General features: G+C 42.7%; 1 protein-coding gene and 1 long non-coding RNA gene across 3 annotated transcripts in view; both read left to right on the forward strand.

Annotated features, from left to right (window-relative positions):
• Nucleotides 1-3,178: 3,178 nt before the first annotated feature.
• On the forward strand, nucleotides 3,179-7,900 carry LOC140349567 (uncharacterized). Its single transcript, XR_011924543.1, has 5 exons — nucleotides 3,179-3,412; nucleotides 4,582-4,644; nucleotides 4,766-4,826; nucleotides 6,758-6,796; nucleotides 7,665-7,900. It is a non-coding gene; the product is annotated as an uncharacterized lncRNA (long non-coding RNA).
• Nucleotides 7,901-8,846: 946 nt separating this feature from the next.
• Nucleotides 8,847-22,028, forward strand: part of chd2 (chromodomain helicase DNA binding protein 2) — a 67,865-nt gene continuing 54,683 nt past the window's right edge. Inside the window, exons 1-5 of one of the 2 annotated variants that reach the window (XM_072435800.1) lie at nucleotides 8,847-9,293; nucleotides 16,331-16,634; nucleotides 16,711-16,797; nucleotides 20,982-21,043; nucleotides 21,269-21,373. In XM_072435800.1, coding sequence (XP_072291901.1) covers nucleotides 9,232-9,293; nucleotides 16,331-16,634; nucleotides 16,711-16,797; nucleotides 20,982-21,043; nucleotides 21,269-21,373 — 620 coding nt within the window. In that variant the 5' untranslated portion in view covers nucleotides 8,847-9,231. The remainder of the gene's footprint in view (nucleotides 9,294-16,330; nucleotides 16,635-16,710; nucleotides 16,798-20,981; nucleotides 21,044-21,268; nucleotides 21,374-22,028) is intronic. The other variant, XM_072435802.1, reaches the window with a different exon arrangement.

A 22,028-nucleotide genomic window follows, 5' to 3' on the forward strand; every position in this document is an offset into this window, starting at 1 on the left:
CGGGGAGGGACTACGGCTGTTATTAGCTGACGGAAGTAATCAGCTCTGGAACTTTCCATCATTTCATTGTAAGATGACACAAGCTCTCTGAGGTGTAACCTATGGACCTCAAGACTAGAGGTTTTCCACAGACGCTCAGTTTTCCGACATAGTCTCTTTAGGTTTAGGATATCTTCATTTATCCAAGGACAAGCTTTTTTCTGTGTTGACAGAGTGGATTTTACAGGTGCCACCTGATCTAAAATGGATAAACATTGGCTGTTAAAGGAATTAATTAAACTGTCCACATCAAGACAATTCATAAACAAATGAGGATCAAACATAGCAGAAAATTGGACGGCTGTATTTGCAGTGATAATGCGCCTCTGAGACCTGATGTTTGAGGCACAGGCTCAGGAGAAAAGTTCAATTCAAATAAAACACAGCTATGATCACTCATATGGACATCCTCCACACAGAGGTTAGCAACACTCAGGCCAAGTGAAAACACCAGGTCTAGAGTGTGTCCCTTTTGGTGAGTGGAACCTGAAACATGCTGCTCAAAGTTAAATGTTTCGGTCAAGGTTAAAAGATCCTTTGCAGGGCATGATGAGCCATCGACCCAAATGTTAAAATCCCCAAGAATTAAAACATTTTCCAGCTTTATAATAGAAGATAAATAGTCACTAAAGTCCTTTAAAAAGACAGCAGCAGGACCAGGGGGCCGGTAGACTAAAACACAGTAAAAAGGACTTGAAGAACCAACCTTAATCATCTGTGATTCAAAGGAAGTGAAAGTGTGTGAGTCGATGACTTTACACATGTAACGGTCCTGGGACAGGACAGCCAGACCTCCTCCACGTCGACCAGGGCGAGGCATCGCAGAAACGGAGCAGCCAGGTGGGCAGAGTTCATTTAGATGAATAAACTCACCCTCTCTCTGCCATGTCTCCGTAAGACACATGAAATCAAGGTTTTGTCTTGTAAAATGTTCATTCAAGGAAAACGCTTTGTTGGCAATTGAACGGGCATTCAACAAGCCGAGCCGGACCGTGGATGACGTCACGTACATCGGTTCAGCTGAGCGCAGCGGGACCTGTCGAAGGCACGCCTTACGGTCACGTGATTCCCATCTGTTTCGCCGGTAAGCCGACGAAGACAAGGAAGCGGACGGTGGACCCCAGCGCTCATAATTCCAGCGGCGCGCGGGCTCCAGGAAAACAGCCGCCACATCCCGCGCAGGCTCCAGGACCGGTGCGGCCCCGATGGCCCGTGCAGGCTCCGGGAAAGCAGCCGCGATGACACGGGCAAGCTCCGGGAAAGCAGCCGCGATGGCCCGTGCAGGCGGCGGGAAAGCAGCCGCGATGACACGGGCAAGCTCCGGGAAAGCAGCCGCGATGGCCCGTGCAGGCGGCGGGAAAGCAGCCGCGATGGCCCGTGCAGGCGGCGGGAAAGCAGCCGCGATGACACGGGCAAGCTCCGGGAAAGCAGCCGCGATGGCCCGTGCAGGCGGCGGGAAAGCAGCCGCGATGGCCCGTGCAGGCGGCGGGAAAGCAGCCGCGATGACACGGGCAAGCTCCGGGAAAGCAGCCGCGATGGCCCGTGCAGGCAGCGGGAAAGCAGCCGCGATGGCCCGTGCAGGCGGCGGGAAAGCAGCCGCGATGGCCCGTGCAGGCGGCGGGAAAGCAGCCGCGATGACACGGGCAGGCGGCGAAGACGGCGAACAGCCGCAAACATGGAGGAGCGGGACCAGGCAAAGCACCGAGCACGTGTCCCAATGTCCAGGCTCGTGTGCTCCGAACACAAGGCTCGTCTGCGCTTGACTTGCACACCAGACCTTGTGCCTCGTCTCCTCTGCTTCCTCCTCTTCCCCGGGCCTCGGGACAGCAGCAAAACGTCAGGTGAGTTGGGTGGACAAACAAGGGGTGGCGGAAAGGCTTGTTTGTACCTGTCCCATGTGTCGAAAAGCGACTCCATCGTCGCTTTGATGCGGAAAAGTGCGCCACGGTCATAAACCCGCACAGCAGACACACAACAGACTAATGTCTGGGCTGATAAAACTGCATACGATGTAACGATCGTCACAAATAAGCGGCATAACAGGAGTCGAGCAGTGACACAGGCGTCATCTTGGATGATTGTGATTCCAGATCTACCACACCAGACAAGAGCCAAGGTGTAGGCTGTGCCTTTTGTTCTTCCTCTTTGGAGTTATGTGGGTCAAATGATGATTTTAAAGCCAAGTTTTGCAGCAGCGGTGAGAGGTGTGTCTGCTCATAGCTGGAAGTCATGGGCTTATCTGGATATCGTACAGGTTTATCCAGCACAGTTTAAGCCTGCGTTGTCCTCAGAGCACATGTGCAGACCTCTAAAAGAAGCTGCTGTCTGCTCTGGTTCTAAAAGCCCATGTTAGAGAGCGGAGCATGAACGGGCCTCTAAATAGGGTCATATACTGAGCAGCTGTGGAAGAAGGGTATTCCAGCTCCCACAGTACAGCCAAGTGGCCTGTAGGGGTCACTGAAAACACAATGACTTCCAGCTTCGGCAGCAGAAGTGAGGGGAAAACTGGTTTCATTTTGATATATTTCGGAACATATATTTCGGAACAAGTTAAATTTAGTTGTGACACACGTAATTCTAGCTTTAATTGGTAAATCACTGATTGCCTTGATTGCCCTGACTGCACGCCACTGGCTAACATACATTAACTTCAATATAAAACAGAAAAACTTGATAATAGTACATGGGTTTGTAAATAGGTTAGTTCGTGCTGTTATTTGAACATAATTGATTACAATAATACACAATGGGCATTATTATTTTCTTATGTGTTAGCATTAGCTTAGAGACAAAGGCACTTACTTTAATAAACATAACTGTTTCTGGGTGAAGTATTTACACATAAAGGTTTTAACATGCTGTCTGTGATTATGCATCTGGAACTCTGCTTTGTCTTATTCATTATTGATGCGAGTTGAATGTTGAACGTTGAAAAAAGGGGCAGAGAAGATTAGATTGATCTCATCTCTGCTCCTCATTCATGTTTGGTTGGTTAATATTATGAATGAAATACCAATGGCTAATTGTAGAGCACAATTCGATCTAGAAGCAAAACTCATGTACACAACTGTAAAAGCCAGAGAAGAGTCCGTAGCATGTTGTTAGGTGGAGCGGGGCCCTGCTGGGGGCCGGCTGGGGGCCGGCTGGGGGCCGGCCGGTGGGCAGAGCCGTACAAGGATATGAGCTCAGGCGGAGCGAGGAGGCGGTCACAAGAAGAAGACAGCCGAGGAGAGAGCTGGAGAGAGCTGCACAGAGCGGCACAGAGCGGCACAGAGCGCTGAGCTCCGACAACTGCCCCAAAACACCCCAAAACCGCCAGAATGTGGCCCCCAGAGCCCCGGGGCGCGGACAGAGCCTGCAGGACACACTCTGGGTGAGTATTCTCTTCCAATGTGGCGTTTCTCTCTTTCAAAGCGACAGTCGGGCTGCATGACAAAATGGAGGCAAAACGACAGCAGACTGCAGTGAGGGGAAAATGGCCATGGTCGGCCTCTTCGTCGAATTAAAAAAAGACTTTTTGGACTGTAATTGGTCTTAAACAGTGCTGGAGTGTCCACAGTGTTTAATGCTTGTCTCCATTTTGCAGTTAGCCATGTCTTTTTATCGAAACTTGTCTCAGTTTTCGTCCTTTTTGAGCTTTTCTCTTGCTGCGCAGTTAAAATGTCCTTTGTCCTTGAAAGGACATTCGTCCTTGTTGGAAATTTGGTAAAAATAACAAAAAAATATTCCATGGTCTATAATAGTGTGTACTGTCATTCATACAGAAAAAACCCAAACGAATTTTAAATGTATTCGATTAATTAAATACGTTTTCGTATTTTTTACATTTTTCACATTTCAAATATTGAAATAAAAAGATAAAAACTCCAGGTTTTCTCATTATGTTCCAGGATATGGGAAATCTCACGATGGCCTCCAGCTTTATATTTTAGGATAATTGGACTAAAATGTACGTTTTAAATATGACAATTAAATCTTTATATTAAAAACTAAAGTATGGATTATGCATTGGTTTATTCTTTAAATGCACATGGGATGATTGCCTATAGATGGAGTGAAATAGTGTTTGTTCTGGGATATAAGTTTAGATTTACTTCGAAATACAAAACAGGGTGTTGGCTTTAACCCTTTGAGGTACAGACTGAGGTACTGACTAAGGCTCATTTAAATAAGCACTAAACATCACTTTATTTAACATGCCACCTGAAACACTTAAAGACACCATTTACACAATAATGCATCATATTGATGTGACATGTTTTCAATAAAATGTATAAATGAAAAGCTTCTCTCACGAGGTGGTTTGAGGGTTAACTTTTTCTATAATTTTTTTGTTCTTTACATTTTTATAGTTTGGTTAATCAAATCTAGTAAAAGGTTTAAAAAACAAAACCAATACTCCATTTTGTCTGTAATATTTGTAATTTTAGTTCCAATTTGAAAATTCAAAACCAATAGTATACATTCCAGGACAAAACTGAAATATTTTGAAATGACTACAGAATGGAGTGAAAAGATTGGTAATATGTTTGTTTTTTGCAGATATACCTTTGATGTTTCATAGATCTCTTCAGACTATTTGAAGGGCCTAACCTGCTTTAAATGGTATGTGAAATTTCAAGTGTAGATTTTCACACCATGCTGCTGTTCTCATTTCACTGCACCATGTTTATGACCACTAGGGCGCGCTCTTGTCTGAATTAACGTTATATCTGTTTGTTTCAAGGGTTGAACTCGCGTTCTACTGAATAAACTGATGAGACAAACTTTCGTCACGATGACTATGTGTAAGTATCCTATTTTTGGTTTACTTTATATTTCGACTAATCAAATTTATGTATGATTTTGTGTGTCAAAGGCCATGTTTAATGGTATGTGCAAGTGTACGTTGTCTGCTACACTCATTGCTAAGCCAACCCGTTAAGCTCTATCTGCACGTTAGCGGCTAACGGTGAAGCTAGCGCAGGCTGAGGCTACGCAAGAGGGGAAAATGGGCAATTGTAGGTTTCAAACTTGAGTTAATCTGAAAAAGGGTAATGGTCACCACAAAACCTGATTTCTTTTTGAAAGCTAAGTGCTCGATCAGCTAAACATTAGCGTTTTGTTTTTACTGTATGCGCTACGGTAAGAATGCTTCTGGGCTGCAATACTGTAGACTGACCACTAATCCAACTTGTGACTGGTTTGTGGGGTCAATGCACCACCCAGGTCTGGTTATTCTACGTTCAGGCCATAATCGTGCCGAACACCTTTAGTTGGACACCATTGCCTTTGAGACTTTCATCTTTGATGCGCGTTTGGACTGCGTGCAAATCCGCGTCTTGCTGCCTTGTAGAATGACCCCTACTTTGGAGGAAGCCCCTGATACGTTGCCGTGCTGTGACTTGGGCTGAAGTTTGGCTTTTCCCAATCCTTCCCAATCTGGGCACAAGACCCCGGCAGATAAAAATGACTCTGCTCCAATGCTTGAAGCAACCGCCCACAGTATACTTGGTGTGTAAACCTGAGCGCATGGTCTGAATGCGCCTTAATGCATCTATGACACAAGGTAGCTTAAAGTACCTGGTCAGTGGGCCGCCCCACAAGCCTGTCTGCTGAAGGCTGAACTGGGTACACGTGTCTTTCGCATTGGCTAACTAGCTTATGAAGTTGCATTGATATCCATGAAGCGATTATAGACTTGTTTTCAAATAAGTTGGTGTCAGGATTAGTTGATGGAACCTGAAAACAACTTGACTACAATGGCGGTACATTAGTCATAAGTGAACTTAAAGCTGAACAACTGTAGGTAACATTTCATGTTTTGCTTAGAACAGCCGGTCGTGCCAGATTTTTTTTCAAAATGCAAAAAAGCACATGTTTGAATAAGCCCCGCCCTCTAATCTACCAACTGAACTGCATCATTTGCACTTGAAAGAAGCTTTAGTTTTCTTGGCCCAATCACTGTGAACCATTATCGCTAGCTTAAACCTGTGGTGAGGTGGACTAGTGGCCAGTCCATTGGTACTGCAAAGGAAAAGTCCAGAAAGCATAGAGCGCATCGTTAATTAGCGTTTGGCTTTTTCCAAGACTTTAAATCCTCAGTCTTGAAATAAGATAAGATAAGATAATCCTTTATTGTCCACACATGGGGAAATTTCATTGATACAACGCAGTAGATACAGAGGAAAAGGACAGATCACAGACTATAGGAAGTTTAATCGACCCTACTCTTTAAGATCTGCCCCAACTACACATGGTAGTGGCCCAGCCAGAGCTTCACTTGAGCTCTGCGGCTGGTTAGCATACCTGCCTAAATTTAACCCACCTTACCATACCTGTAAATATAACGGTCATTTGCTCGCAAAGTGGTTGTTGTGTGGCATATCTCTGGACAATGACGACCGACTCCCATCGACAGCTTCTCGCAACTCGTGCGAACATATTTTAAATGGAACCACACCATTTAAACCCAGCAAACTGATGGACCGGGATTCCATTTTCAGTATATTACAATGTATAGAAGTAATATATTTTAAGCTTTTGAGAATTGAGAACTTGAAGACCTGCTTTAGGTAAACTTGCAGTTTACCATTTCCCCTCTAGTGGCCACTATAAAACAATGACACTTCTAGGATATGACTGCATTAATTACATAAAATGTGCAACTTGTTTGACATAAATTGAAACATTTCAATTGGTACTGTACACCTGAGACTGATCATTCTTCCTCCCACAGGGGGCGACTCTTCGCTTGAACACAAGAAGACGACTGTAGGTAAGACACATGTTCACCACAAAGCACGGCCCTTTTTACACTTTTAGGCTGCTTTGTCTGCATTGTTTCTGAACAGTAACTGGTCAACTGCTTACTTGACTGGCATGAATATTCACATTTTTGGACCGTAACCGCTATTGATGTGTTTTAACTCTGCTACCCATTTTAAATAAGTGACCGACCGGAGCTGATCAAATTAGACCGATATTTTGTAAATGCTTTGAGTGATCCACATGTTCATGTCTCAGTTTATCTGGACTCTTACTCCTTTGGTTCATTTGAACCATCGTATTTTACTGTGGATATATTTACTGTTCTAAATGTTCCGATGTCAAACGAGTGGTGCTATAAATGTTGCTTTCAAGAGTTACACTGCACACCTAGTGGTCGTATTTGGAATTTTTTTTTGAACCAAAGCATTATAATACAGACTTAACTTTTTTGAAATGATTAGCAATCCATTTGTATCAAGACTATTCAGGTTCTTCTATGATGTGTGCTTTTGCATGTCCGCTAGGAACAATGGTACAGAACGTTTTAGTAATGTGTGATATGTGTGTTTGGCATTTTGTTCTGGAGCGGAGCATGACATTTAAACTGTTTTAGCATTTTTAAAATTTTGACAATGTATTTTCTCACAATTGGGTTTAGTTCTTTTGATTCATTCATTTAAGGGTTTGAAACATGCTAGTTCTGCCCCCCAGCTAAATACCTGCTGAACTTAAAATGCTAGCTAGCTTGATTAGCTCGATTAGCTCCTTTGCCAAACTTGTTAGCATTTCAGTTTCAGGTGAAAAATGTTTTGGGTTGAAATAAACTGAACAACATATGTGGGCTTAAACGTTTTCCCTCTTTTTATGCTGTCAAGAACCCTCCCACTGGATAATGGAGATGTGGACGATCCGTTTAACGTGAAGATGGCGGTTGGCTAAACCGCTAGTAATTTTTTTTGGACTGGTGTCGCGCTTTGGATTTTTTTTTTTTTTGTGGACATTTTTACGGTTTCGCCGCAAGAGAATTATTTGGACTGTAATTTTTTACTTACAAAATCAGTCTTTGTATATTTTCATTGCTGTCTTTAATAAAGTAAATGATGTAATCTTTTCCCTGGCTTTATTTTATTAGTTTAGCGTTGCAACAATGTTGCAAATAAAACTAAAATACAGTGTTTACTCATCAACTTTCCCTCAATAAGAAAAAAACAGCTTTTCCATTTCACCCAGTTAAGACCCTTTAGTATTTTGTACTAATATGTACAAACATGAATACACTGAAGTAAATATTAACTGATGCTGGAGCTACTCAAACATCGTTCGAGTTAAACATTGACATGACATCCATTAGTTATCATTTTGAACAGACATTGGGACTGTACAGTGTCTAAAATGGCTTCTGCTCCTCCAGTTTCCTGTCAGTGCAGGAAGTGATGTAAAGAGACTGTAAAACATCTTTAACTCATGGCCAGCTTGTTTTAATGGTCCACTTCTGGCTCCTAAACGTCGTGGGTGAATGTTTGTATGTGTAGACTATGATTGTAGACTGTATTTATTTGTAAGGGTTGAATAAAGAAAGAAAATAAAGGAAAAGGGGAGGGACTTGAGTATCACCTGAGTGTGGGCTAAATGGAAATAACGTCAATCAAAGGCAAAGCTCGGAGCTAGGGAAGGAGCTGTAGATGGCGACTCAGCCCTGGAAGGTGCACAGGCTTCTGCACACGCTTTCTGGCCCGGTTTCTCCCCTTAAACATCACTTCTGTGCGCTTGGCCTTTCCCGGACATACTTTGAGTCGTTTTGGTAGTTTTGGAGCGGTTTTGGAGCCGTCCGCGGCCGCGACAGGAGGGATTGTGCTGTCGTTGTTTTCCAGCAGGCTGTGGCAGCCATGGCCGTCCTCCATTTTCTGTGCGCTGCTCCCTGTGTGTGACAGAGGAGCTCCAGCGGGCCTGCAGCCTTTGCACATGGGATACTACTTTTATTTAACGTTTTGCGCTCATTTTTACAGTATTTTATTCAATATTATGAAATAGTCTGCATTGTAGCGGAGTTAAGTTTCGTTCCTCTGCCGTTGGATTGTAGCTTTCAGTTTGTCTCGTGTAGCTGCTTCCTGCGACCCACGGACGACTATTTAGTTGTGATTAAAAGTGCTGTTTGTTGGTAATAGTCGTGTGATGACGCAGTAACAATTGGGCAGTGCGTGCTGCTCTTTCCGGGGCTCTGGAGGAGACAGCCGGTCACCGGGGCTAGCACACAGCTACAGGTTTCTCTCCAGGAAATCATGTCTGACAGTTGGTTTGCGTTCATTTCTATGTTTGTAGTGCCATCCAAGCAAAGCCACTTTTACACAACTTGTATGAGAGTTAAGGCCTACAGTCCAACCTTTTAATATCACAGTCAGGATAAGCATCCTCACAGGGACATCCTCACAGGGACACACTGCGATGATGAAGAGTAAAAGTAAGAAACTCGAGGAAGAAGGCTCCACTCACAGCAATGCGTCAAGGTACGTCTCTCTCTCCCCCTCTCCCTCTCTCTCTCTCCCTCCCTCTCCCCCCCCCCCCCCCCCCCTCTCTCTCTCTCTCTCTCTCTCTCTCTCTCTCTCTCTCTCTCTCTCTCTCTCTCTCTCTCTCTCTCTCTCTCTCTCTCTCTCTCTCTCTCTCTCTCTCAGAGTGAGTGTTGGCTGCTCACCTGTACTCTGGTGTACACTGCTGTACTCTGGTGTACTCTGCTGTACTCTGCTGTACTCTGGTGTACACTGCTGTACTCTGCTGTACTCTGGTGTACACTGCTGTACTCTGGTGTACACTGCTGTACTCTGGTGTACACTGCTGTACTCTGCTGTACTCTGGTGTACTCTGCTGTACTCTGGTGTACTCTGCTGTACTCTGCTGTACTCTGGTGTACTCTGCTGTACACTGCTGTACTCTGGTGTACTCTGGTGTACACTGCTGTACTCTGCTGTACTCTGGTGTACACTGCTGTACTCTGGTGTACACTGCTGTACTCTGGTGTACTCTGGTGTACTCTGCTGTACTCTGGTGTACTCTGGTGTACACTGCTGTACTCTGGTGTACACTGCTGTACTCTGCTGTACTCTGGTGTACTCTGGTGTACACTGCTGTACTCTGGTGTACACTGCTGTACTCTGGTGTACACTGCTGTACTCTGGTGTACACTGCTGTACTCTGGTGTACTCTGCTGTACTCTGGTGTACACTGCTGTACTCTGGTGTACACTGCTGTACTCTGGTGTACACTGCTGTACACTGCTCTTTCCTTTCATGGGTGCTGCTCTTGTCTTCTATGACCTTGCAGCTGTTGTCTCCAGCCACACCCTCTGAGACCACTGTAGACCAGTTTAAAGGATCTCTTGTTGTCATGTTTTGTACACTTCCTCTTTAAAACCTGTCACTGTAATTCACCGCTTTAACACAAGAGGACAATGTGAAAAGCTGTTCAAGGAATAATAGAGGATTTTTTTTGCCGATTTGAGAACTCAAGCAACTGTTAGTCGCTTTTTAAAAAGTGTGCATGCGCACACTTACCACACTCACCCCTCACCCTCCTGTTCTTTCCAAGAGGCCGCCTCCCATCAAACCTTGTGCGGAAGCGCGCAGCAGCTCCACTGCCACACGTGCGTTTGTTTATTAGCGCGACAGATCGCATCATCTTTTGTCTTTGCAGATTCCCGTCTCTTCTGAGCTTGAACTCAGTCTTTCTCTGTCATCATTTTGTACTGAACACTGAAGAAACTCGCTAAACACAGACCGGCATATGAATCACGCATGTGAAGCCAGGGGAATGTGCTGCTATCCTGGGAACGTGGCTGCAGGTGTGCAGCAGCACGCAGGCTTTTAGAGAGGATTTGATAACACCCCGTCCAAATAATTTTGTCCGGGGGTACGGTGGCCGACTAGGCGAAAAAACGAGTAGCTTCGGCATTTTCCGGACCACGGCTCGGCGGCCAAACAGAGCCAAGCACACAAATGTCGTCGACCAATCAGCACGCAGCATGCAAATTTCCCTGGTAGCACGCTGCTGTCCACGCCATGCGGAAATGAGACTCAGATTGCGTGCCAAAAATCCTGTATTATTCCTTTTAAGATAGAAACACCTTTTCTATTTGTTTGTTAAGGCGAAGAAGAAAAAATGATGTGTTTCCGGTAACCCGACCGACCTGGATTTCAAAATAATGAAAACCCGACCGTAAACATGTTATCACATATTAATGGCCGTACGTTTCGAGAATGTCAAATTGTGAGAGCGAATCCAAAAGCCGTGGGAAAAAAATCATCTGTGGGGATCGTAAGATATGAAAATTGCTGCACTTTTGATTTCACCTACGGGCGCATCCATGTTTGCAGATGCTCTATTTGGGCAGCGTGCAGACTGGCAGCCATGGCGGGGGCGATATGCACGCCCGGTGTTTCAGCGGTGAAGTTGTTTGGCTTGACTGCCGAAAAGTGCTCACATCATCAAGTGACAATAAGAAAAATAGTGAACGTAAAAGTCTAAGACATTTTTCAACATTTTCAACGAACATCATGATGAGGTATCAGATGATTTTGTAATGACTGCACAGTGCGCCCCGGACTACAACAACAACTCTCACGCTGTCACAAAGCGCTCATTTCTGAGAAAAGAAAACTCTGCAGGATTTTAAAATATATATATTTTTTAAATTTGACCTACCTACCTGGATTTCCCCCCCAATGTTACCGGAAACACACCATTTTTTTTTTGGGCCTAAGGCCGCGGTATTTTATTACTTGGGCTTTGTCGCACTAAGATGATTTATTTCTACAATATAAATAAAATAAATTATTATCAAATGTTTTTTATAAAGTACCGCCGACAACGGAAAATAGCATTAAATGAAATATAAAAAGCTGTATTAAATCAAAAGATAAAAGTGCGTGAAGCAATTTTCCGCCAAAATCCTGCGTGAGTCTGACGGGGCGGGTCCGTCCCTGTGCACGGTCCCTGGAGAGCATGTGAAGACGCGCGCGCCCGTTTCCCTGTCTGCTACGCGCGGCGCCAAATCCTTTATATCACAAATACACATTTTAAACCCGTTTACCACATTTTCTCCAGCGTGTTTTGCCGTGACTAAAGGTGCACACTTAGAAGAGTCAGTTCTACCTATGCAAAACACGCTAAATCTACTGTTACACGCTCCTGTGCGTCGTGTCTCCCCCCCCATGTCTTCCCATGGTGCTATTTGAGCAAACCTGGAAGAAAAAATCTTTTGAAATTGAAATTATACTTGTTTATATTTCGTCCGCCTGTTCAATATATTTCATTTAAAAATCCGTAAACCAAGTAATAAAATAACTGTGGCCTAAGCATAAAACATGTTGTGGGGGAGGAGGGGGAAGCCTGTGGGTCATCCAGACCCGAGCGGGTTATGTGCTGCTCCCACCTTAACTTGATCTATTTATTGTAAACACAACTTGTAAGTATCCTTTTGGAATTCGAAGCTTTAAAGCTGGGGGAGTTTGTCCCATGTTTTATTAATATGTGGCACATGATATAACACAGGCACTGAAGTTTGTACCTCACATTTGTGCCAAGTATAGCCTTCTCTGACCTTTGGTTCTGCCTGGCCTCTGACAGCTGCCATGACATCTGAAGTCATTTCTCAAGTGCTTCCCCCTTTGACCCTTAGAAAAGAGGCTCATAATCACTGTTCAAATTAAATGTACATTATTATAGTAAAAACACCTATGCTTGCACTGCCTAAATTGGCTAAATGTAAAATTCTTCTGTTTTAATGTGTAGGGTTAGTTTGAAGACTTGCATCTAGGGATGCATACCTAAACCCACGTTCAGGTTCAAGTCCGGATTCGAATCCAGAGGTTTAGGTTCAGGTCCGGACCTAATGAGTCCAGACCTGAACACATGCCATATTTTCATAATGTTATACCAGCATAACACAAGCTACTTCACTAAATTAAGTTGAAGACACTTGAACAAGGACAACTATCAAACACAAGGCTTAACTGCAGAGTGAAATAAACTCAACTTGTACTAGCTGCTAAACTATAGCTTAACAGTTAACACACATTACTTGAGGAACAACTCAAGACTAAAGTCAACAACAAGAGCATGTTGAGTGTTGTTGACAGTCAGTCTGGGTCAAGAGGTCAAAGCAGCTGTTTCATCTGATACTATGTTTTGCCTTTAGACACATTTCCACTCTTTAATGTTACAGATCCATTGGCATTAAAAGTCAGGTAAAACCCTTCAAACAGACAATACACCAGTGTAAATAATTAAGTCACAGTGTAAAATGACAGTGTTACAAAAACTAGCATAAAAGTCAACTTGAATCACTATAAAGCAATCAACTTAGCAGTATCAAAAGTAGAATATGAAAATATTTTACACAACAAATCAAAATAATACATCATATTAGCATCATTAAACACCAGACCATATTTAACAACTGTAGAATACAAATACAAAATAAAAACTCCAATTAATGAATGCAGCAATTAAGCAATATTACTTTGACTTTGTATGTACTTAATGCCAAATACTTTACACCACAACATAACACTTAAGTTATTCCATTCATATTTACACCCAGACCCAGACAAGACCACGCTGACCCCGCCCCTTTAACACGCAGCCACGCACGCATCACATTAACCATCACAATCAACGTAAGCGGCGGCCACGGTTTAAAACAGTTCAAATAAAGCCAGCAATCTCACCGGCTTCACTTCAGTGTTCACATGTGGATACACGGTTCTGTCACTCGCATCTTTAAACTTATTTCGCCGGCTTGAACTTCTGCCCGGAAGACGCGTGCGTCACTAATTAGGGTCCGTGTCCTCCATTGACAGCGGCGCATGGCAGTGTTTACGTCTTTTCCAGCGCAAATTTCGCGATCAATAAAAGGTTTAAGATGTTCTAGATTCTAGAACGAAAAGGATATAGTCTGTGAGCGCTAAATTCTTTATGAGTCCAGAACCGATTCACCGGGGTTTCGGTTTTTTTGGAACGTTTTTACAAGTCCAGATCCGGTCCCTCGTACCGGTACGCATCCCTACTTGCATCTCAAAGTGATTGAGGACAAATAGACCAATTTTTAAAACTATGTGTGTGCTGAATGTCAATACAACTCTGATGAAAATTAACTTGTATGAGCTAACATTTAAAGGTGGTATGGATGATTTTTTTTCACCAAATTTTTTATCATATTTCCTCGTGGCGTGGATAAATCATTTGTCCTGCCATGTATCAATCATAAAACGCACCTATCGCTCACCTGCAGCCGCGTGCGGTTCGTCCTCACGTTTCCGTGTGCCTAAGCGCATGGATCTATCATAATATAGGTCCCTCAGTGTACGGGGCAAAATGAAGACGGAGAAAGACAGTTCGAGCTGACGCAGAAGTGGACAGAACTCAATGGGAGACGAGCGATGCGATGTGATCTGTTGCGCTAATAAACAAACACACGTGCGTGTTGTATCAGTCCACACGGGGGAGTGCGCATGCACTTCTGCCTGCGTTCTCAAATTGCCGAAAAATCATCCATACCGCCTTTAAGATAAGATAAGATAATCCTTTATTGTCCCACATGGGGAAATTTCATATTGTGTACTGATGTTTAAGATGCAATGTCCCTTTTCAAATAAATGTATCAAGAAGTAAAACGCAAGGGCTCAAATGTATAAGACATCACTTAAACCTATCTTACAAATGTACATTCATTGAACTAATAAAACCGCTCTTACTACTTACAACTCCCAGCACCTGAACACTGTGGCAGCCTTCTTACTCCTAAAGGAGCGTTCATACCTCCGCGTCAAAGCGTCCAGTTTACATTCAAAGTCTATGTAGATGCGTGTTTTGAGTGTCGGACGTTTTGGACGCACGTCCAGAGCATCCAAAGCGTCCGACGCAGAAAAGTTGAACAAAGATCAACTTTTCTGCGGCAGACGGGGCGCAGCAGCCAATCAGAGATGACACTCCAGTGACTGCTGCACACGACCCGGAAGAAGACCCAAGACAAACCCTGCAACGATAAAAAAAAATCCTCAAACCGCAGCTCTTGGAGCAAATAATGATATTGACTAAACTCTACTCAGCTCTGAAGTATCTGAGGGTCCCAGACATGCCTCGGGGCCCATCGCCTCCGTTTTTGGACTGTGAATGCACCAAAGCCACTTTCTCCACCTGTTCTTCCATCGCACAGCTACAGAGGGAAACACAACAATGATTTTTTGTGTTTACAACTTGCAGTAATGTTTGGCTTCCTTCAAAATTCAACTCAACAATAATAATAAATATAGCCGCAAGAGGCAATGATTGGCCCTCGCCACGCTGCCGCCGCCACAAGACGAGCCGCCAATTGTTTTCCTTTTATTACACCTACTGCTGAATCCATGATGCTGTCACATCTTCTCCTCTTCGTTTTACCATTCAAAAAGCAATTTTATTTTGAATTCTTGGCTGTACAGAGACCATGACTCTTAGAAAAAAAATGTGGATAACTTTTGGTGGTCCACCCTTGAAGATGAGTCTCACCAAATTTCAGGTTAATAGGTTAATAGGGCTAACGCCCTTGGAGGAGTTTTTGAAATTCTAGCTAGAGTTTTTTGAAGTAATTTGAATAACTTTTGATGTCCCACTCCTCAGCACCATTTTCACCAAATTTCAGCTTTTTAGGGCCAACGCCCTGGGAGGAGTTGGTAAAAGTACGACATTTGGGAACCAATATGGCCGACATTTGGTTGGGCGGACAGCCGTAATAATATTTTTTACTTCTCTTGTCACAATCTCCCTCTGTGCCAAATTTCATGATTCTACGATCAGATTTTTTGGGGGTCAATTCCTATCTCTCAATGCATTTTTGGTACATTTGGCGGCACTGACGTGCTATTTTTTTTTTATGTTAGGAAAAGGAGATTTTTAGAGGTGTTCAAATTTTTTGGGCTTTTCGTCAATGTTCACTGGGTGAAAAATAGGGGGGGTTGGTCCCGAGAAGAAGAAAGAAAGAATAATATTCCGATGCGAAAACAATGTTTCCCATTTTTCTAATATCATAAACTATACTACTATACTATAGTATTTTCCCTGGTCACTGATGGGTACTTTCGTTAAATTTGAGTGGGCTCGGCCCACTTTGTGTTTTTGGCCCTCTATACAGTAATAATGTTAAATTTTTGCATTACATGCTTATATGCATGGAACATGCAAGAGATGGGGAACGTATTCGTGAGCTACTTAGCGCAAATGAGTGCTTTACATGAGGATGACGACCGCCTCGATTTCGTGCGCACTTTCGCAGCACGGCCTTACGGAACTAATAGGCCTCTCGCCAGCTTGTGGCGCTCGGGCCTAATAATAATGTCTTCTTTAAATAGTTTTGAATGAAATGTTTAATTTTTCAAATGGTGAAGGGTTTGCTACATGTCAAAGTTCCGGTATATCATTATTGAATTCCTATTTTTGTAAAATACAGTAAATGATATTTTAGTTGGTTGTATCGCTAAAATGTCTTTTTCCACAATTCTGTTCATCTTTTTAGTAACTCTGCCTCAGAAGAGTCAAACCGCTCTGCTTCGGAGTCGGGCAGCCAGTCGGAGAGTGAGCGTGGCAGGGAAAGTGAGCGCGGCAGCGAGCGCGGCGCTGGCAGCGAGCGCGGCAGTGAGCGTGGCAGCGAGCGCGGCAGTGAGCGTGGCAGCGAGCGCGGCAGGTCCCATAACTCGGAATCCAACAGTTCCTCTGAATCTGACAGCCAAGCAGAATCTGACGAGTCCAAGTCCCATTGCAACAGCGAGGCCAAGGACAAGCCCGTGTGCCGCAAAGAGAGACTGGCCGATGTCAAGAAGGTAAGCTCACTTTGAAGGTTACTTAAGTTACTTAAAGAGCAGGGCTGTTGTATGTAACCGGTGTGTTTTGATGCAGATGTGGGAGGAGCATCCAGATGTGTACGGTGTTAGGAGATCCAACCGCAGCCGCCAGGAGCCCGAGCGCCTCAACATAGGAGCAGGGGTAAGAAGAGGCTTTGTAAAGAGGCCTACTCTAGCTACCAGTCTGGTTTTAGACCAGGACACAGTACTATTACTATCACATTCAATAGATCACTGTACTCTCGTTTGGATGTTGTTGGGTTTGATATGAATTCCTAAAAATGGTTTTCAGATTACCTCACAAATAGAACTCAAGCTGTTTCTTATCTTAATAAAGGTGTTCTTCAAGGCTCTGTCCTTGCACCTGGGCATCATCTAAAACACAGCAGCATCCACTTGTATGCAGATGATGCAATTTGGATGTTAGAGTGCCTCCTGCTGCACAAGTGATTCAAAATATTCAAGAGGATTTAAAATAATGAATGAATTCAAATAAAACTAAATGTCTGCTGTTCTCCAAAGGAGACTCTAGTGACCCACAAATATATATATTTATATAAGTACTTTAATACAAATACTTGAGCATCTGGATCGATGATAAACTCTCCTTCAACAAACTCATACAAGAGCTGACAAATCATCTGCGCGCCGGCGCGCATTTTCCGTATCTCTAATATTCTCTTACATCATCACTTTTATTTCGATGGTCAATACCAGCAAGCCATACATCATTTTAAAGCTTATTTTCCTCAACAAAACGAATATGTCATTGATTTACATTGAATAATATGCCCCAAGAAGCAATTGCCAATAGTTTTTGAGAAAGTCTCAACTTTTACAAACGCATGTCCTGTTTGCTGTTTATGATGGACGAAACGGCTTTAATTCTGTACATCCTTGTACTTAGTCTTTCCATAAGGAACCATTGAAAAACAATATCCACTTGTATTTTTCCTGAAGTTTTCCGATTTCGAGATATTGTCAAGTAAACAAAGTTTTCTTCTTTGACGATATTCAGGATTAAGGCTCGTCCGACGCATTTCTCTGTCCATAACAAGTGACTCGTTTGAGTTATAAGATGGTGTTTGACATCGATCTTTTCTTCAGACTGTTGCCTACAGAATGAGACCATCCACGATGGATCGACGGGTTTGTTCTCTACAGCCTCCGGAGGAAAAAAATGCGCTGCTTCCCACGCGCAAAGCTAACGTGTTTTTAGCCAAATAGCTAACGTTAGCAGTGACTTAGTGGACTTTAATTGACATATTATTCCAGCCAATAAGAATAGCTTTAGAATGCGGGGCGGGACTTAGGGGTCCCACACACAGAATCCTCTGTATTCACGTGCGTAAGGCTGTAAAGAGCCTAGATGGGCAGGAGGCGACTACATTTTACGCATAACGTTTTCTGATTTTATTAGCCTTTTGGACGCGCATTTTGTTAGATATATGTATTATTATACCAATACAAAAATATTTTGTTTTTTGGGTTTTTCACTTCTATATGGGAAATTCATGGGTAAACTCATATTTACACGTTTTTAGCAGTTATAAGGTATTAGTGGCCTACAACACATCAAAATGTATGTTTTATGTTCATAGAGGAGCTAAAATTGTAATAAAACAGTTTGACACAGTTGGCACATATTTGGATCACTTGTTCCGAATATACTTTTTGATACAAAAAGGTCAACAGCACCAAAATGCCTGTTCCCAGAGATCAGAAACTTTACACAGTTGTTGTCAACAAGATAAACATCATGTACAGTGAACAGCATAAACACACAATGAAGTATGTCATGCTCAGGACCATTACAAATTGACAATATTCAGCCGAGACTAAAAAAAGGATGTTTTGTTTATGTTTGGGCTTCTGTAGTGTAAGTTCTGAAGCCCTGACAGTGTTCATGTGCACATCTGCAGAAACTATAAGGCCTAAGCTTTCTAATGATGCATCACACTTGCATGTGGGCTGTAAGATCCTCTTTTAACCTGTTGCCACCCACCTATTTTCGCCCTGTGCACAATGGTTGGACATACCCAAATGGCATTGCTTATTAAAAGAGGATCTTATGTTCCACATGCAAGTGTGATGCATCATTAGAAAGCTTAGGCCTTCTAGTTTCTGCAGATGTGCACATGAACACTGTCAGGGCTTCAGAACTTACACTACAGAGGCCCAAACATAAACAAAACATCCTTTTTTAGTCTCGCCTGAATATTGTCACTTTGTAATGGTCCTGAGCATGACATACTTCATTGTGTGCATATGCTGTTCACTGTACATGATGTTTATCTTGTTGACAACAACTGTGTAAAGTTTCAGATCTCTAGGAACAGGCATTTTGGTGCTGTTGACCTTTTTGTATCAAAAAGTATATTCGGAACAAGTGATCCAAATATGTGCCAACTGTGCCAAACTGTTTTATTACAATTTTAGCTCCTCTATGATCATAAAACATACATTGTGATGTTTTGTAGGCCACTAATAGCAATTATAACCGCTAAAAAAAAAATATGTGAAAATGTGTAAATATGAGTTTACCCATGAATTTCCCATATAGAGGTTAAAAAAAAAAAAAAAATTATAATATTTTTATTTTATTTTTGTATTGGTATAATAATACATATATCTCACAAAATGCACGTCCAAAAGGCTAATACAATCAGAAAACGTTATGCGCAAAATCCTGCCGAGAAATCTGGCTCTTTACAGCCTTCCCGGAGCCTTACGCACGTGAACAGGGTGTAAATAAACCCTTTGTCCCGCCTATCAGGAAAAAGGTCTCCTGACTGGCTAGAATAATATGTCACTCAAAGTCTCCTGCGTGCCTGCTAGCAGAAGCTAAAGGCTAAAAACAAAGATGGACGCGCGCTTCGGAAGCGCCGAATTTTTTTCCTCCGGAGGCTGTAGCAAACAAACCCGGTGACAAAAAAATTCGTGGATGGTCTCATTCTGTAGGTAACAGTCTAAGGAAGAGATCGATGTCAAACACTATCGTATAAGTCAAACAGGTCATTTGTTATGGACGGAGAAATGCGGCGGACAAGCGCATTCTCGTCCGGTGAGAAACAAAGAAAAGTTTGTTTACTTGACAATATCTCGAAATCGGATAACTTCAGGAAAAATACAAGTGGATATTGTTTTTCAATGATTCCTTACGGACAGACTGAGTACAAGGATGTACAGAATTAAAGCCGTTTCGTCCGTCATAAACAGCAAACAGGTAGGACATACGTTTGTAAAAGTTGAGACTTTCTCACAAACTATTGGCAATTGCTTCTTGGGGCAAATTATTCAATGTAAATCAATGACATATTCGTTTTGTTGAGAAAATAAGCTTTAAAATGATGTATGGCTTGCTGGTATTGACCACGGAAATAAAAGTGATGATGTAAGAGAATATTTGAGATATAGAAAATGTTCGCCGGCGGACAGGTGGGTGGTAACAGGTTTAAGCAATGCCATTTGGGTCCAACCATTGTGCACAGGGCGAAATAGGTGGATGGTAACAGGTTAAAGCCAGATTGTCATTCTTCTTTAGAGATAAAACGTGTGGAAAACAGTTCATCCTGACGGCATTTCTCTCAGTTCTAGATTATGGTGATATTATATATACCGTACTTTTCTGGCTGTACAGCGCTCCTGAATAAAAGCTACGCACACAATATTTACAAAGAAAATAGAACTTGTCCATATACGGGCCGCACCTGACAATAAACCGCAAGGGCCCACGTTGTAACATGAGATATTTACACAGAAATATGGTCCATGTAGTGATGCACATGTTGTCTTTTGACCCGTGAGTCACGTCTGGCCAAGAAAGTTTCATTTCAATGTGACAGGTTCTAAACTGCAGACCCGTGTATTGCATGTCCGCGCTCTGTGTGTCTTTGTATTCAGCCGTGCCTAGATTCACCTCTTCGTGAAACTAATTTCTCTGTGAATATGAGTCTGATTGTAATAAAACACACAGCGTTCTGAAGCTTAAAATAAATAAAACATATGCACGCACACACACACACAGGGTTTTAAAAAAAAAAAAATGCCTACAATGTATTTTCAATGGGAGTGTTAGCATTAACCTCCAAACATCAGAATATATGAAATACCTCAGAGATATATTTATTATTGGACAGGAAGATTGTGATGCTAATAGTGAGCTAGCCAGGCACTGTCGTGCAAAGAGCCCATTCTAATCACACCACTTCTGGAAGGGTCTATATTTATATAGTTTAGAGTTGGAGTATCAATTGTTATCTGGCAATGTACTGGGATTATATCCATGAAATCTCTTTAATATATTTTCTTAAACTCTGTTTTCAGGGTAGCAGTGACTCCGAAAGTGAGAGCCCCAAACGCAAAAGCTCACGGGCAAAGAAAAAGGAGTAAGTAGTGACACATCCTAACATTGGGGATAAAGGGGTCAGTAATCTCCTTGTCATCCTGTCATTATCCTTTCTTGCACTCTTCTGCGTGTTTGGGCTGATAAGTGGCTTCTCCTGTCCTGAGCTGTGTGGTGCTGTGCTCTCCGTGGCCTGTGTCCACATAAAGATGATTGGTGTTAGTCTGATTGGTCTGAGGGTGAACTTCTGGCATTTCTTTGTTGTAAGACAAATCTGGAAAGATGGAGACTCAGATGATGAAGACAAGTCGGAGTCTGAAAATTCCGAGCAGGAAGAGAAAAAAGTTAGATCCAGACGACTTCCTGTCCGAAGGTAAGATTGGAGCAAATCTGGTCTCCAGACAGCTACCCACTGGTCATGATCTTTGTTCAATATTTTGTTCAAACAGTAGAACTATAAGTATAATTCAGTGTGTGAAATCAACCTAGAGCTAGAGGTTTGCCACGAGAAATGTTTCACCAATATTTGCTTCATTATGTAAAGTGTAAGCGTGTACAAGGCCTTTAGCGCTTTACTGTCTGTCAGTAGTTTGAGGAGAGAAGTGTAAAGGTACGTGCACATCTAAAGCATCAACATTTTACAGTTATTTGCGTGTCAAGAGCGTTTTCGCTGTGGTCGCTTCAACATCAACGCTGCTGAACCTGATTCAGGTTGTATTTACTGGACTGAGACATGTTCCCTGCTGCAAATGATTATCATGTTATCCATGTGACCATGTTTTGCTGTAGCCCTTTAAGCCTACGAGCTATCTGTCTCAAATGCAGGATATTTTTTGTTTATTCAGATAAAATGGCCTTCAAATGTTAAGACAGCATTTTTCTTATATTTGCTTTACATCTTTGCTTGTATTTTGACAATTACACGAATTCACTTGAATGAGTTAGTGCTAGATTTAATAGTTATCTGATTTCACTGGTTTGAAATATGAATTATGGTTGAGTTTTCAAGTGCAAAAATGCTGGCCTGC

This window comes from Eucyclogobius newberryi, unplaced genomic scaffold (assembly GCF_026437365.1).
Source record: "Eucyclogobius newberryi isolate DKJ021-1_F unplaced genomic scaffold, fEucNew1.0.hap1 SCAF_7, whole genome shotgun sequence".
NCBI classification, from domain to species: domain Eukaryota; kingdom Metazoa; phylum Chordata; class Actinopteri; order Gobiiformes; family Gobiidae; genus Eucyclogobius; species Eucyclogobius newberryi.